Genomic DNA, 17,601 nt, shown 5'->3' with positions numbered 1-17,601 from the left:
AGTACAAAATTAATGCTGTTTTATCACTCAGTTTGAACAATGCCTTAGAAAGAGATCAGGAACTCTGAGATTAATAACTGATCATCACATTGATTTATCAGTCTACTCAGGCTTTAGCAGAGCTCAGTAACACTGAGATTAATATCTGATCATCACATTGATTTATCAGTCTACTCAGGCTTTAGCAGAGCTCAGTAACACAGATTAATATCTGATCATCACATTGATTTATCAGTCTACTCAGGCTTTAGTAGAGCTCAGTAACTCTGATATTAATAACTAATCATGTAACGTGGAGCGAGGAGGCAGACGCATACGCTGAGATAAGCAAGATTTATTAAGGGCAAATCCAGGGTCATAGTCAAGACAGTCCGGGGTCATAGAGCCAACACGGAAAGATTGGGGGGGGCAGACAATGACATAAACCAGAATAAACACAGCAAACAGAGAATCAAACAACAAACAAAGACCGGCAAACACAAGAAACAAACACAGGGCTTAAATACACAGGGATAACGAGGGTCAGGTGAAAACGATCAGGGGCGGAGTAACCAAACAGGGGGCAGGACTAAAACCAAAACAAACGCACATGGAAGATTTAAAAAAAAAAAGGAGCACATGGAGTAGTGGGAGGAGCCAACCGTGACAGATCACATTGATTTATCAGTCTATTCAGGCTTCAGTAGGAAATTCACTGCTTGTAAAGAAGCCCTTAATTTAGGTCCCCTTTTGTATTCAAGTTCAAGGAACATATTTGAGAGTTAATAAAAAAATTAATAAAATAATGGTGTTTCTTTTGAACATTGTATGCTGTTTAATTTAATTAGTAACTATTCTAAAAGTATTCTCCTAAAGTTTTTAAAAGTAACTGTCCTCGTTTACAAAATGTAACTTGGTCTGAGTACAGGTAGTTGATCTCCGTACCCTTAATATGTATTCCAAACACCGCTTATATTTTCATAGCTTGCAAAATAATCCTACTCAGAAACCAAATCATGATAACATTTAAAATGTCATGATACACTGAGTCATTTCCTTGAGAAACATGATAAAATTGAATGTTGAGGTCAGAGATCTAAAGCCCTAACATTTGCATGATTATCATTGAGCTTTCTTTGCCCTCTCTCTCTCTCTCTCTCTCTCTCTCTCTCTCTCTCTCTCTCTCTCTCTCTCTCTCTCTCTCTCTCTCTCTCTCTAACTCTATATCTTCCTTTCTCCACCCCTTGCAGGTTCCGGAGAGGATTTGAATCAGAGCCTACTCTTCACTCTGGCATAAACTACGCTGTGCTTTTGCTGGCTGCTGGCCACCAATTCGACTCTTCCTTTGAGCTGCGTAAAGTGGGTATGTATCAGGCCAGAGGTGCACTTCCTTTTGTAGGCTTCTCTCTGGCTTGCTCCTGATTGTGACAGTTCAAATGCAAAAGTCCATGCAAAGTGAGACATAAACAGTCCATTCTACTTTTGTTTTTAACCCTTTATCAGTTTCCATGAAACAAAACTTCAGCCTGTTTTTGGATACTTCGCTGAGTAGCATGACCCCTAAAGTACATGTAATTGCAAATGCTACTGTACTGCTAATGATTATGCCATCTTTCAAGCTTTTTGTACATGTAGTTTCTGTAAGACGTTACCAATTAATCTGATTTTTAATGTTGAGAAATTAAGATTGAGGCAACATGAGGCTGAAACATTTACATTTATGGCATTTGGCTGACGCTCTTATCCAGAGCGACTTACAATTTGATCATTTTACACAGGTAGGCCAAGGTGGTGTTAGGAGTCTTGCCCAAGGACCCTTATTGGTATAGTGTAGGGTGCTTGCCCTGGTCGGGGATTGAACCCCAGTCTACAGTGTAGAAGGCAAAGGTGTTAGCCACTACACTAACCAACCACACAGGTTCATTGAGGGAACATTGGGCCCTAGAAACATAGGACACTTTCCTACAAATGTTACTGGGCGAATTAAGACACCTGGGAACAAAGCATTGCCCCCTAGAAATGCAAGAGCAAGAAAGTGTTAAAAATGAGAAGAACAGTGCCTTGTGCATAATTTATACTGAGTCCAGAACATGAGGAAACAGACAGCCTGCTTCTGCTTCAGTGTGAGTGCATATCTGTATGTATCTGCGGTGCATGTATGCTTTAGGAGCTGGGTTATTGCAGGCAGCAGTGTGGATGATGTTTTGTGCTGCTCTATGTCAAACTGCTTTCGTTTACACGAGCAGTGTAGCAGGAGGCAATTTGGAAGCCGGTGATCAGCTAGCGGAATGACTAATATCAAACATCATGTTTGAGCACCTTAACGTGGCCTCCAAGCGCAAACATGGGTTGGAAAGCCAAGGAGAGAAACTAAACGTGGGACGGGGAAGAATAGATAAATATGTAAACAGAAGTTAAGTCCAGGAAAATAGAAAGAGGTTGAGTACTCAGTAACTGTGGGTGTGTATGTGTTTAGTTGGTGGTTAACCACTTATAAAATGCAGGCATATTGTTCAGCAGTTAATCTTTCGACTTATTAATTAGTAATTACTATAAGTTATTAATTATAAAACAGGCAGTTTCAGTTCTAAAATCTGCTAGGCTGAGCCACACTCAGCTGTATATTATCTTAGAATCAATACACCACGTGAGGCTGTGTGTTACTGTGATTTTACCACGGTTAGGGGTGTTATTAGGCACAGTGTAGCCTCTTGTGGTGTAATGCTATCTGTTGTGAAACTAATGTGTAAATTATGCAGTGTGGAACTAGACCTGGCTTTTTAGAGTAATACTCTTAAGTGTGTAGGTTTGGAGTAGTCAGCAATGTGTATTCTTCTTTTTTATATGTTTAACATTTTCATCTGGTCATTGGGGGGTTTTACCTCATATAGTTGATATTTCATATATGACATATAATTACATTATTTACATAAATGTGCTTACCTGTGGGGGTCATAAAAATTGAAGAACAGGGTAAAAGGGGGCAAACAAAATATGCAGTGTTAGCTTATAGTGACTTTTTAAAACTAATTTGAACTCCAGATTTGAAAAGTCCTGTTTTTTTTCACATATTTTCTTTTGAATTATTAATGTTACATGTAGATACTCACATGTATATAATGCATATCGGTCATTTTGTATAAATGTGTGTTGTAGGTGTGAAGCTGAGCAGTCTGCTGGGGAAGAAGGGCAGTCTGGATAAGCTGCAGAGTTACTGGGACGTGGGGTTCTTCCTGGGAGCCAGCATACTGGCCTGCGACAACATGCGTGTCATACAGGCGTCTGAAAAGCTCTTCAAACTTAAAGCTCCAGTCTGGTACTTTTACTTACACATATGCATTTATACACAATATTTGGTAAAACCTTCTAGATATGCCACAGTCCTGTAAAGATGCTATATACACTCACCGGCCACTTTATTTGTTGACACAAATAGCTAATCAGCCAATCACACGTCTGCAACTCAATGCATTTAGGCATGTAGAGGTGGTCAAGACAACTTGCTGAAGTGCAAACCGAGCGTCAGAACGGGGAAGAAAGGTGATTTAAGTGACTTTGAACGTGGCGTGGTTGTTGGTACCAGACGGGCTGGTCTGAGTATTTCAGAAACTGCTGATCTACTGGGATTTTCACGCACGACCATCTCTAGGGTTTACAGAGAACGGTCCGAAAAAGAGGAAATATCCAGTGAGCGGCAGTTGTGTGGAGGAAAATGCCTTGTTGATGTGAGAGGTCAGAGGAGACTGGGCAGACTGATCCAGATGATAGAAAGGAAACAGTAACTCAAATAACCACTTGTTACAACCAAGGAATGCACACTACCATCTCTGAATGCACAACACGTCGAACCTTGAAGACGATTGGCTACAGCAGCAGAAGACCACACCGGGTGCCACTCCTATCAGCTAAGAACAGGAAACTGGATCCATCCTGCGTTGTATCAACGGTTCAGGCTGGGGGTGGTGGTGTAATGGTGTGGGGGATATTTTCTTGGCACACTTTGGGCCCCTTAGTACCAACTGAGCATTGTTTAAATGCCACAGCCTACCTGAGTATTGTTGCTGACCATGTCCACCCCTTTATGACCACAGTGTACCTATGTTCTGACGGCTACTTCCAGCAGGATAATGCACCATGTCACAAAGCTCATATCATCTCAAACTGGTTTCTTGAACATAACAATGAGTTGACTGTACTCCAATGGCCTCCACAGTCACCAGATCTCAATCCAACAGAGCACCTTTGGGATGTGGTGGAACGGGAGATTTGCATCGTAGATGCAAAAAAGATGCAGCCGAAAAAATCTGCAGCAACTGCGTGATGCTATCATGTCAGTATGGACCAAAATCTTTCCATCACCTTGTTGAAAGTATGCCACGAAGAATTAAGGCAGTGCTGAAGGCAAAAGGGGGTCCGATCTTTTAATAGCAAGGTGTACCTAATAAAGTGGTCGGTGAGTGTATATGCATATATGCTACAGTGATCATATATGTCAACAGTTCAGTGCACAAACACATATGCATGCGCTGCTGGAACACACCCACAAGCAAAGATAAGCACACAGAAATTCTTGCTTCTGATATGCCATACATTTCTATGAGCACCCATTCAGAACAAATAGAGCTAATCCTAATGCTGATTATGATGCTTATGTAAGGCAAATACGAAATGTTTCCTGACGATTTAGGACTTTCTCTGAATGAGTAGTTGTGTTACTAACCCTATATGGACCAAATGTCCTCACAGTGATGAGACAACATGATGTGTACATGTTTGCTGATTTTTACTTGAAAATATGCTTTTTTTTTTCACCACAAATTTATTTTGAGTACAACTAAGAGAGCAGAAAGATTACCTTTCAGTTAATAAGGTTAGGGTTAGGTGTAGTTATAGTATTTCTTGGCTAGAGTAATACAGATGTCCTCACAAGGACATTAAGACCAACATACATGTGTTTTTCAGGTACCTCTGTTCATTGGTTGAGACCATTCTAATTTATCAACACTTTAAAAAGCCTTGCTCTGAGCCGCCGGGGACCAAACAGGAGCTCATGGACTTCTGGATGGACTTCATGGTGGAGGCCACTAAAAAGGACGTGTCTTCTGTCCGCTTTCCTGTACGAACACACACTCTGTCACACAACACGTACATGTAATACTGTGATATATACTGTATTATATACAACATGTGCAAAGTCAGAGCCACCCTTTCATTTATTTATTTACAAAGCAGCCATTAAATACAAGTCATTTTTTCAGTGTCTAAAAAAAGCAGAAAACATATTTAGCCTCATCAACTAAATAAAATATATTTTGAATATATAATATAAAGTGTCCACCCTTTTATTACATCATCCATTCTTTTTGGGAGACTTGCTTTCAGTTTTTTCAAAGAAATCTGCAAAAACCTGCAAAGTTCAGTCTTAGAACCTGGTTGCAATTTTTGGTTCTCATGATCCAAATAATCCCAAACACATTAAGACTCATCAGTCCATAAAACCACTTCACATCTCAGATTTACAGTCTTGGTGCTTTAGTGCAAATTCTTCTTCTTTTTTGTCTATTTTCCCTTTTCAGTAGCAACTTATTCTCAGCTATACATCCTTTCAGACCCACAGCATTGAGTTGTCTTCTCACAGTGGACTGTTTTAGCTGGAAATAAATAATCCAAAGGGTGGTGTCTGTCTGTTGAACTATACTGCATAAATTTCACTTTAAAAAAACATATCGGCATTGTTTAAAAAGGCAAAAGGCAGTCTTTCAGCTCCAAACCACTCCTACCTTAAAACCTGTTCTTTCACTTTTAATGATTTAGAGACTGTTTCTTCTTACATCACATCTTGGCTACTGTAACTCGAATTGTTTTACTGGATTGTACAGCACTTTTGGCAAAAGCTGGCATTTTGAAAGTGTTTTATAAATGCAACCCCAATTCCAGAAAAGTTGGGACGTTGTGTAAAATGGAAATAAATGGAAATAAAAACAGAATACACTGATATACAAATTTCATAGACCCACATTTAATTCACAGTAGAACATAGAACACATCAGATGTTGAAAGTGAGACATTTTACCATTTCACGAAAAACATCAACTCATTTAGAACTTGATGGCAGCAACGCATCTCAAAAAAGTTGGGACACGGCCGTATCCATCACTGTGAAGCATCTCCTCTCCTCAACACCAATTGCTGGAGTTTTGGGAGAGGAATGTTGTCCCATTCTTGTCTGATGCAGTATTCTAGCTACACATCAGTCCTGGGTCTTCTTTTTTTTGTGATTTTTTATTTTTTTTTGTTTGTTTCATGATGCTCCAAATGTTTTTTATTGGCGAAAGATGTGGACTGCAGGCAGGTCAGTTCAGCACCCGGCCTCTTCTTCTGCGAAGCCATGCTGTTGTGATGGATGCAGTATGTTTAGCATCCTCTTGCAAGGCCTTTCCTGAAAAAGATGGTGTCTGGATGGAGCATATGTTGTCAAAAGCTGTATATTTTGTTGAGCATTAATGCTGCCTTTACAGATGTGCAAGACACCTATGCCATGTGCATTAATGCTCCCTATACCATCATGGATGCTGGCTTTTGAACTATATGCTAATAACATGCTTGGAGGTCACAGTGTCCATTATTTCCAAAAAGAATTTCAAAGTTTGATTCAGTGGACCACAGGACACTTTTCAACTTCGCCTCAGTCCATTTTAAACGAGCTTGGCCCCAGAGATGTTGGCGGCATTTCTGGATCCTGTTTATATATGGTTTCTTCTTTGCATAATGCAGCTCATTTGTGGATTGCATGGTGAACTGTGCTCACAAATTTCTAGACGTGTTCCTGAGCCCATGCAGTGATTTTCAGTACAGAATCATGCCTGGTTTTAATGCAGTGCTGCCTGAGGGCCCAATGATCATGAACATCACATATTGACCATAGGCCTTGACCCTTGCATGTAGGGAGTTCTCCAGATTCTCTGAATCTCTGAATTCACTGAAGATGGTAGGATATCCAAAGTCTTCACAATTTTATGTTGAGGGACATTTATCTGAAATGGTTCCACAATTTTGAATGTGTGAATATGTTTTGTTGACAGTGTTTGCAAGTGATGTATTAATAATAAACATTCAGGATTATCATAATAAAAAATTAGGATTATCTTTGGATATTTGTGATTATGGCAGGTTTTGATACTGGAGCCGACTAAAGTCTACCAGCCGTCTTACTTGACGATCAACAACGATGCAGAAGAGCACACGTTGTCCATTTGGCATGTGGCTCCTGATGACAAAGTGAGTGTTCGTTCATTCATTCATTCATTTGTCCTGTCACTGATTCATGACACAATTTTACACACTCATTATCACCCATTTGAATGTTTATTTGTTCTGTCAACCACTCACTCACTCACTCACTCACTCACTCACTCACTCACTCACTCACTCACTCACTCACTCACTCTGTCAATCATTCACTCACTAATTAACTCATTCATTCAGTCTTCATTAATTCACTCACAGTATACATAGTTAAAAGTCTGGACACACTAAAATTAAGGAAGTTCTTTTGTGAGTAGAGGGTCCAAACTTTTCACTGGTGCTGTATTCGGCATGTTTCTCCAAAGACGAAGTGAGATGATGGTCATAGCTCATGTGTGTTTGCTGCAGTACACACCTGGATGACAGCATTCATCTGATTTATTACTGAATGGTCAGACCAGTTTGTTGCCTGCTGATAGGACTGTGCTAGAATTGTGTCTGTGTCTGTCTGTCTGTCTGTCTGTCTGAATGAAATAGACACTCTGTGATCCTCGGTCAGTCTCATAAATGTCCTGTTTCTCTTGCTTCCTGTTAGTGAGTCATTAGATTTGAGTGTTACTGCTTTCTCTCTTGATCTTTCTGTTCTCTCTCTCTCATGGTTAGTCACTCTGTCTCTTTCTTTATCCTGTTCTCTCTCTATTTCCTACTCTTTCTGTTTACCCCTCACTCTATTCCTTTATTTCTCACTGTTTGTCTTTTGCTTTCTCTCACTTCTCTTCTGTCTCTCTCTCTCTCTCTCACCCTTTCTCGACTGCTGGGTCTCTTTTTTCTCTCACCCTTTTTTCTCTTACCCTATCACTCTCTCTTTTCCTCTTTGTCTGTTTTGCTCTATTTATCTCTGTTTCTTTCTAACGCTCCCTTTCTTTTCCTCTCCCTCTCTCTCTCATTCTCTCTGTCTCGGTTTCTCTCTCTCCCTACCTCTCTATTTCTCATTTTTTTTCTCTTTTCTTTACGTCTTTATCTCTCTGCCTTGCCCTTTCTCTCTCTCTGTCTGTCTCTCACTCTCAATTGCTACTGCTTTCTTTTCCTGTGTACTACTGTCCCTCTTTTGCTCTTACATTTGTCCTGCCTCTCTCTCTCTCTCTCTCTCTCTCTCTCTCTCTCTCTCTCTCTCTCTCTCTCTCTCTCTCTCTCTCTCTCTCTCTCTCTCTCTCTTTCTCTTTCTCTCTCTTTCTCAGCTGCTGTCTGTCTTTCTCACCTGCTGTCTGTCTTTCTCACTTGCTGTTGCTTTCTCTGTCTCGCTCTGTTTCTCTATTCCTCTCTCAGTTTTGCCATTCGTCTCTCTCTATTTTTCTCTCTAGCTCTTCTTTACCTTTTCTTTTTCTGTCTGTTGCTATCTCCATTTCTCTGTTTCTCTCTATTTTTCTCTCTCTCTCTCTCTCTCTCTCTCTCTCTCTCTCTCTCTCTCTCTCTCTCTCTCTCTCTGTCTGCCGTATATAATAAGAGAGAAAAAGTTAATTATCAAATATATTTGTGTAAATAAGAAAGAAAAAAATAGAAAAGAAAAAGTCTCTCATTCTCTCTCACAGATCGACAAACTTATGATCAAGTATTAACATGTTAAAATGTCTTTGTACACTATGACAGCATACTTTTTCTCTCTCTCTCTCTTTCTCTCTCTTTCTCTCTCTCTCTTTCTCTCTCTCTCTCTCTCTCTCTCTCTCTCTCTCTCTCTCTCTCTCTCTCTCTCTCTCTCTCTCTCAGAATAAGGGCATCCATGAGTGGAATTTCAGTGCAGCGTCTGTTCGGGGGGTGAGGTGAGTCACACTGACTTGAAAGTCCAAATGAGGTGGTGCTGAAACAGCTACTCCATCAGTAGCTCTGAATGTTCCAGCCTGACTATCTAATGTGTGCCGTTTTCCCACAGACACCAAACGTGGTCAGTCACCTAAAACATGTTTGGTGTCTAAAGTTTGCTTCTTTACTTTTGTTCTGTAGCTTCAAGGCTAACAGATAATGGGAGCTTGTACCCCACCAATCAGCATTAGTAAACTGCAAGCCTAAATCACAACCCACATGCCTTAAAATGTGTCAAGTTGTTATCTAATCTTAAGCAAATTTGCTTATTTCTGTTGTTAGAACAAAACCTTGTATCTCCAAAATGTTAACTTTACAGGAAAAGAAAAAAAAGCATACTTTACTTTTAATGTTAATGGAACCAGACATTTTTCAAGTAATTCTGGGTCATTTATTTTGGTTCATTTATCATAAAAATTATGCACAATGTAAAGGGCAACGGGCACTTTCAAAGTATGTCAGAAACTGAAAAATGACAAAAATGGAGATACAAAGTTTTGTTCTGAGGGGGGAAAAAAGTCTGGTTCCATTGACTTATATTAAAAGTAAGGTATGCTCTGTCCTTCTCCTGTAAAGTTACCATGTTGGAGATACAAGCTTTTGTAACAACAGCGATTTCTTTACTAAACTATCACTTTGAAAGGACCATTTGGGTCATTCTCCATTTGATGTGGGACCATTTGGGTCATTCTCCATTTGATGTGGGACCATTTGGGTCATTGTACATTTGATGTGTTCTCCATCTCAAAACTAAATAATCTTAATAAATCCATCAACTCCTGTGATCTTATATGCAAAAAGGAGAGCTTAATTCCAAACAAATTTTACAGTCATTGGCGTCACAGTCACTGGTGTTACACCACATTCATACAACGCCAGTGACATTCTGGTTAAAACTGAGGATTTTTGTGAATTGGCTGACACATTGTGCAAATATTTAAATCAATAATTAATAAAATTATTTAAATTATTTATTAATAAAATTAATAAAATGATATACGTTATACATTATTTACACATTATTTTGACAAAACGAATCAATTTTAATACCCAGCCATTCAAACATATAACACTAGTGACATACAAGTTATGTGCTTCCTGAAAAACAAAATTATTAATAAATTAGTGAAATATAGTGAGCAAGTGTGACTCTCCTTTTCATGCCATGAGATGCTTCCTCTCTGATGAGCCTCGAGAAGCAGTTTAATAGTTGAAAATACTGTGTTAAAATGTAATATGAGTCCCAGTAACACCAATGACCAAAATCGCTATGATGAAAGTATTTTTTAAATACAATACATATTGTTTAAATGTAGTTATAACATTAATGATATGAAAAGTAAACATGAATCTGTTTTACACAAATTCCTGAGTTAAACCTCTTAGAAATGCTGGTTTATATTAAAAATGGTTTCTCAAATTCTGAAATTTGGTTTTGTGGCAAGCCATTTTACATAGGCCGAGCGATTATGAAACAGGATAAAAAAGAATAATTAGAGAAACCATAAGGGAAAAGTATTAATTAATCTTAAGTCAACTGTATAAATGTACATACCAACCTTTATTTCGAGCTATGACTAATATTTTAAGCATCTTTGTAAGCCCTGTGACCTTTGTGACATGGTTTCCCATTTCAAATGGAGAATAACCCATATGCTGTATTTTTCTTATATTGTATATTGGATATTTTTCCCTCTGAGGGAAAATGAGGCTTATGACATTTGTGCATTCTTATGAGCCAAAAACGGTCATAATTCATTTTTACGTGAGTGGGCAGGGCTAACTGCACTCTGAATAGGTAGATGAATATAAATGTGACATCACAAAAGCCATGCCTGGGCTGTAAATGGTAGATTTTGAAGCTTTAACAATGTTTGCATACTACATTTTCCAGATATGGGCCCTGTAAAGTGTGCTAAAGCAATGAGTTTCTATGATGTCCTGGTCATTAATCATTAGTAAGGCTTCTTGCGAAGTAGCAAGTGTCCAGCGAGGATTAGTGCGGACTGATCAGAGAGTGATTTCAAGGCCAGCTGACTTACTGCTGCACCATGATTGGTCAAGACATTTCCTGGGTTGCTAGGGAACATCTACTGCCAGCACACTCACAATACCGGTTTAGAGTGGAGATGTGTGCACAGGGACGCACATTCTGTCTCTCCCACTCTCATCATGGCACTAAATGAACAGTTGTTTAACACTCAAGCTGTCTAACTCATTCTCACCACCCGTCGCACACACATACACACACACATACACAAAAGAAAAGTCCCTGGAGTGAAGAGTTGCACAGTGAAGCCTTTGTTGCTTAGTTCTCTATGTGTGTCTCTATAGAGAAAATTTGGGGTATCTGACGTAAACAGTGTCCATGTGGGACTGATCCCTCATCCACATGTATTGGAGTGTTTCTATTTTCAAAAGCAACAGTATTTTCAAAAATATCCCATCCACAAGAACTCAAAAGCAACTCAAATATGTTGAGAATGCTGGACCAGTAGGGGGGCAATAATACCCCATAAAATTTGTTCCCAAATGCCTCAAGACAGTATGAGCATACACATTGTACAAAATATGAAGTATGAAGCTTAATCAGAGACTTTAAGCATTGTTTACAACCATAGTAGGCTTGTCACTGTAACCAGCAGGCTATCAGAGCTAATTCAGTAGCTCACACAGATTCAGCATCTGAATTCTGCCAGAAAATAAAAGCTTAAAAAGCATAAAACAAGCCACCTCTTGCTGCTGAGTTTTGTAAAAGCCCTCGTCTTTTTCTTATCGATATATAAATATATCCTAAAAACTTGAACCACCAGAAATGCACCAGAATGGCTTGGAATCAGATTTTTAAATATTAACTTTCATCAATGTAAATTGCCTTCTCCTGCAAAGTTGCCATTTTGAAGTGTTTTTCCATGCAGTATTTTCAAACACAAGTAAATTAATTTGATGACACGTATAACTGATCATGTCCTACACACCATAGACAGTTTTTCAAAAGGCAAATATGCAGTGTTATTTCATAGCAGTCTGTTTGATAGTTTTGTACTTTCGCCGGTAACAGGATTCATTTGTCCTCTGCTTTCTTATGGACGGAATTAGCATCTTCGTAATCAGCTGAAAAGTAGGCACAGCCATCTGAACTGTATCCAAAAGCTCTTATAAAGTTCCAGCTCCTGAATGAAGTGGTCAAACTCTGCAAGCTCCTCTTACTTTTCCACATCGTTTGCCAGTTTTCTGAGGAGCAAAGATATCTGTCACCTGAAGGCATTCTGCCCTGGCTGTGCTGTGGCGCGATGAGGCTTGATTCTTGCAGCTGTTTTTCTTGGTTTTGGTTTGTTCTTGGTTCCTGCAGTTCTCTGGGATATGGTGGCTGTTTCACTTGTAGATGGTCCAGCCTTGCGACTTTTACTTTTTTTGAATAAAGATCCTCTTTGTAACCCTTAATCCACGATGGATTAATTTCATACAAATGAAAAGAGAAACCTTTTGCTTTGACTTGCAGTGGAAATGCAAATATAGCTAATTTGGCATTTGTCCAGAAAAATGAATGAGATTGACCTAAATATTATGTTCTGTTTTTGCAAATAATAGTCATATTTTAAATTACAATTTGTGTTATATGGAAGTGTCTACTATTGTAAAGAAAAAAAATATGGTTAACAGAAAAATGTGTCGGCCCTCTAGCAGTACCCACTAAAGTAATCACTGCACTAAAATAGTTCATAAAGAAATTGAACATTTCTTGAGTCCCACAAGGTTCCGTTGTAGGGTTTTTGCTTTTTTCTTTGTACATGTTACCTCTATGTGATATTATCAGGAAACATAATGGCAGTAATATCACCCATGTTTTGAAAGAATTGCCCTGGCTTCCTCTATCTTTCAGGATAGTTCTTAAATGACCTTAAATGACCTGCTTACATCACAGAATGTCTGTCTGTTTGTATTCCAGTGCATGATCTTAGATCTCCAGATACTGACCTTCTGTAAATACCCTTGTTAAATACAGAAAAATGTAGAGATTCTTTCAGTTATAATGCTTCTAAACTGTGGAACTAATTTCCATCTTTTATTAGACCGTCAAGCTCAGTGCACACTTTTAAGAAACATTTGAAAACGCATCTCTTTATTTTCACATTTAATTAAAATTCTGCGTCTCTTTGGTATTTATCTTTTTAATTTGATTTGTGTCATTGCTTTATATGATTTTAAATTAATACTGATAGTTTCTTTTATTACTGTTAAGCTTTATCACTTGTCTGTAAAGCTGCTGCTGGTATGAAAAGTGCACTATAAATAATAGTAATAATTGTGAATACTATGCAGGATGTAAGGTAAAGTAGTCCTTCAAAGAAGTGTTCACTGGTCATTTTGGATAGTAAAACTTATAAATAGTAAATATTTCCTATAGTTCCTATCACCCGCACTATAAATAAATCTGAGTCTGTAAGCTTCTCTGCAATGAAGCATGTTACTTCAAACCAGTCTGAATGACTTTATTTACATCTCGACTATGGAATTATGCTCAAAATTTGGAAAAAAAAGTGGAATTCCCCTGTAAAGACACGTGGCTTATTAGGCTGCAACAGATGTTTTTAATGAAAGCATTAAAAAGTTGCAGGTCATAAAGAAGTGTGTGATAAAGCTGGTTGTTTATAGATAAATAACTCTCTCGCGCTCTCTCTCTCTCTCTCTCTCTCTCTCTCTCTCTCGCTCTCTCTCTCTCTCTCTCTCGCGCTCTCTCTCTCTCTCTCTCTCGCTCTCTCTCGCTCTCTCTCTCTCTCTCTCTCTCTCTCTCTCTCTCTCTCTCTCTCTCGCTCTCTCTCGCTCTCTCTCTCTTTCTCCATCACAGCATTTCCAAGTTTGATGAGCGCAGCTCCTTCCTCTATGTATTGAACAACTCTGAAGACTTCCAGATTTACTTCTGCACTGAGATGCACTGCAAAAGGTGTGTGTGGGTGTCTGTATGTCATCGCTGTCAATGCCAGAACCTCCTAACTGAATTTATTCAAGATGTAAGGCCAGCTGCTCTTTATATTCTCCTGAATGGGCCAATAGAATGGATAGTTTGTTTTTCTTTGCAAATCGGCCAAAGGCAGAACAGGAAAAGTGCTTGTAGAGCTGAGAGTGTCATTTAAGCCTATTTTGGTTTGAGGATGTTACGGCAGGTAAAAGTAGCCCAAATATGATTTTCTCACATAATCAGATTTTTTTGTTTCGCTGTGTACAGTATCTTTTAAATGTGATCTGTATGCAACATCAGTCTGAACAGATCAGCTCCTAAGCCGACCCACATGTGCAGAAGAACAGTGCTTTATGTAGCTTTATTTGGCAAATCCAGAGGTAAACAATCATGACTGCCAACAACGCCACTTGCTCCCGGAGCATCAGATTCATCTTCACAAGGGTCACAGGAGCCATCATGAGCTTCACTGACTGACAACTGGGCTCATCACCCAGAATTGTGTTTGAGCTTGCTGTAAAAATGGCACGGTCACGGCTCGCAGCCTCAGATTCTTTCTAACTTTCAGACTTTTAACTGTTCTTTTACGCTGCAGCCTTCTGCCCCTTCTGCCACGTTCAGTCGTTTCTTTCAAAATCTCTTCAAACACAGAAGGTTTTGGATAGGTCTCTTCAATTTTGTACAAAAATTGTCGAGTTGGATTGACACAGAAGTTGCATTAATTCTGATCTGGCTGTTCAGACTGAGTCACACTGCCCCATATTGGATAGGTATTGGATTTCAGTACCACATATGAAAGCATCTCAAATGAGACTTGTAAATGTCAGATTCATTGTGTTTTCTGCTCTTCACACTGCCACACAGAGAACACAACTGTGTCACATATGAAGAAAAAGATCAGATTTTTACCTGATGTGTGAACACAGCCCAAGTTCTCATCTTCAGATTCTCTTTTAAATATAATACTTGCATGTTTGTTGAAACAGCTCTCCACACTCTGTCAAATTGCATGCTTTGTTGATTTTCTAAGTTGCACACTTTTAAGCATAATTATGGATCCTTCTGCACATTTTAATTCTCTGTATTAAATATAAAATGTGCTGTAACCTATATGTATGTGTCTGTGCATTTTACTTTGTGTGTGCTCTGCAGGTTCTGCGAGCTGGTAAACAGTATGACGGAGGAGGCGTGGCGGGGTCAGGATGAGGCAGAGTGTGATTCCGAGGCTTTAGAGGTAGACACACATATTACTGAAATAGCATCATTCTAAATGTGAAGTGTTTAATTTACATCATTTTCTTTTATGCTATATGTAGTCCTTCCCAAAAGTTAGTGTTTTATAGTTTTATTCTGGAGCTGTGAGGTGAGTGTAGCTAGAAGGTATGGAGGCTAAGTGTGCTATTTAGCATTGTGCAAACTGCATATTAACATCATTACATGTCAAACTTTGCAGAGCTGTTAAGTAATCTCTGAGGTTTTTGTCGCTGTATGACATGTAGTTGTCTATCAAAATAGATGGATGTATTGAAAATTTTGTAGTTTCGGTGATGCTGCTGTTTTTCTGCAATGTACTAGTATTTTTAATTTTTTTTGCTAAAATATCACAGTCATTACGAATGGTTTGATGTGAAATTGTTTGTTACAAAGAACTTACCAACTCCGATTTCTTTACAGTGGTGGTGATAGGAACCAGGGGTCACAATGTCTACATCACAAATATAGCCATTTTGCTTATTATCCAGAATGACTGTTGAACCAACATGTGTCTTCTGAGTTCATATCTCAACACACAACATACATAAAGTAATAATAATAATTAGAACAACAATAATAATTTAGAAGCATTAAACTCTTCAGACATCTGGTTACTATCACCACCATTGACTCCATTTCACATGAAATCACTGAATGATCTTGTTTACAATTTACCAGTCTGATCTCTGGGTTCAACAAACTCCAACAGAAAGAGTAAATTTTATAGAGATTCAAGGCTTACAATGTATTCTTTTTACTGAAACTGCCTAAGCTTTCCATCTGAATTTTGTCTGTACTTGTGTTTATTTGGGGGGCTGTAATCTTCCTTAACTTGTTAGCTACATTAGTCTTTGTAGCTCCAGTGGAAAAACAAAAAGTAAACTTCAGATACCAAACATGGCTGATCAGCTACATTTGGTGTAAGGATGAAAATGTGTAAATGTGATTTTTGTAATGCTCCAAAAACTAGTCAGAAAACAAAAACAAAAGAGCTGACTTTAATCACAGTAGGGTTTGCCAAAAATATAGTATAAAAACAGGCCGAGGTCAAAGATGAGAAACGGAGTACACAATGCATGGAGAGAAGCAAAAGAGTAATCAAAACAGGTCCAAGGCCAAAACCCAGCAAACAAAATAAAAAAAAAAAGACTTGAAGTTGAGTAAGCAAAGGAAGTCGAAGCAAAGGGAAATCATATAAAGGTAGAGTGCTCAAAATGCACTGTGAAACAGGGAACTGTGTTGCAAAAATTGATGGGAACTGTATTTATAAACTGATACTGAAGTTAGGAACAGATGTACACAGTCAGTATTCTGGTGACGTGGAACTGTGGAGTAGATTGTGGAGCAGATAGACCAGAAAGCAGTGGCACAAGGCATATCATCAAATGTTCCCATAACTGTGGAGAAAAAGAAGTGATTCTTTTGGCTCCATTACCCTTAAGCATTTATTTATTTATTTTCTGTTCATTTTTGAATACCAGCAAAGGTCAGATCTAATGCGCTACATGCAGTAACACTAGTGCTTATACAACTTGAGATGGTTGGCTGGTCTAGTCTATAGTTTGTATATAATACGCCAGCTAGCTAGCATAATGGATAAAGTTTTAGTGGGTTTGAAAAACGCAATCTGAAGACACTAATTGTTGGAGCTTTGTGGGTGGAATTCTTTCCCATTCTTGCTTGATGTACAACTTCAGTTGCTCAACAGTCCAGGGTCTCCGTTGTATTTTGCGCTTCATAATGCGCCACACATTTTCAATGGGAGACAGGTCTGGACTCCAGGCAGGCCAGTCTAGTACCCGCACTCTTTTACTATGAAGCCACGCTGTTGTAACATGTGCAGAAAGTGGCTTGGCATTGTCTTGCTGAAATAAGCAGGGATTTCACTTTGCATGGCAGAGTTTTAACTTGCACTTGTAGATGGAGCGAAGAACTGTGTTCACTGACAGTGGTTTTCTGAAGTGTTCCTGAGCCCATGTGGTAATATCCATTACAGAATGATGTCGGTTTTTAATGGAGTGCCACCTGAGGGAAGGTCACAGGCATTCAGTGTTGGTTTTCTGCCTTGCCGCTTACTTGCAGAGATTTCTCAGATTCTCTGAATCTTTTGATGATATTATGGACTGTAGATGATGAAATGCACATTGAGAAATGTTTCTCTTAAACTGTTGGACTATTTGCTCACACAGTTGTTCACAAAGTGGTGAACCTCACCGTGTCCTTGCTTGTGAATGGCTGAGCCTTTCAGGGATGCTCCCTTTATACCCAATCATGACATTCACCTGTTTCCAATTAACCTGTTCACC

General features: G+C 38.9%; 1 protein-coding gene across 1 annotated transcript in view; it reads left to right on the top strand.

Annotated features, from left to right (window-relative positions):
- The window catches only part of map3k5 (mitogen-activated protein kinase kinase kinase 5), a 105,695-nt gene that overhangs the window by 56,678 nt on the left and 31,416 nt on the right, over positions 1-17,601 (top strand). The window contains exons 8-14 of the mRNA XM_017697729.2: positions 1,230-1,342; positions 3,136-3,295; positions 4,942-5,095; positions 7,150-7,257; positions 8,989-9,041; positions 13,931-14,026; positions 15,194-15,275. Coding sequence (XP_017553218.2) covers positions 1,230-1,342; positions 3,136-3,295; positions 4,942-5,095; positions 7,150-7,257; positions 8,989-9,041; positions 13,931-14,026; positions 15,194-15,275 — 766 coding nt within the window. The remainder of the gene's footprint in view (positions 1-1,229; positions 1,343-3,135; positions 3,296-4,941; positions 5,096-7,149; positions 7,258-8,988; positions 9,042-13,930; positions 14,027-15,193; positions 15,276-17,601) is intronic.

Source organism: Pygocentrus nattereri, chromosome 4 (assembly GCF_015220715.1).
Source record: "Pygocentrus nattereri isolate fPygNat1 chromosome 4, fPygNat1.pri, whole genome shotgun sequence".
Lineage (NCBI taxonomy): Eukaryota > Metazoa > Chordata > Actinopteri > Characiformes > Serrasalmidae > Pygocentrus > Pygocentrus nattereri.
Note: the sequence above shows the minus strand (reverse complement) of the source record. Positions and strands in the feature narration are given on the sequence as shown.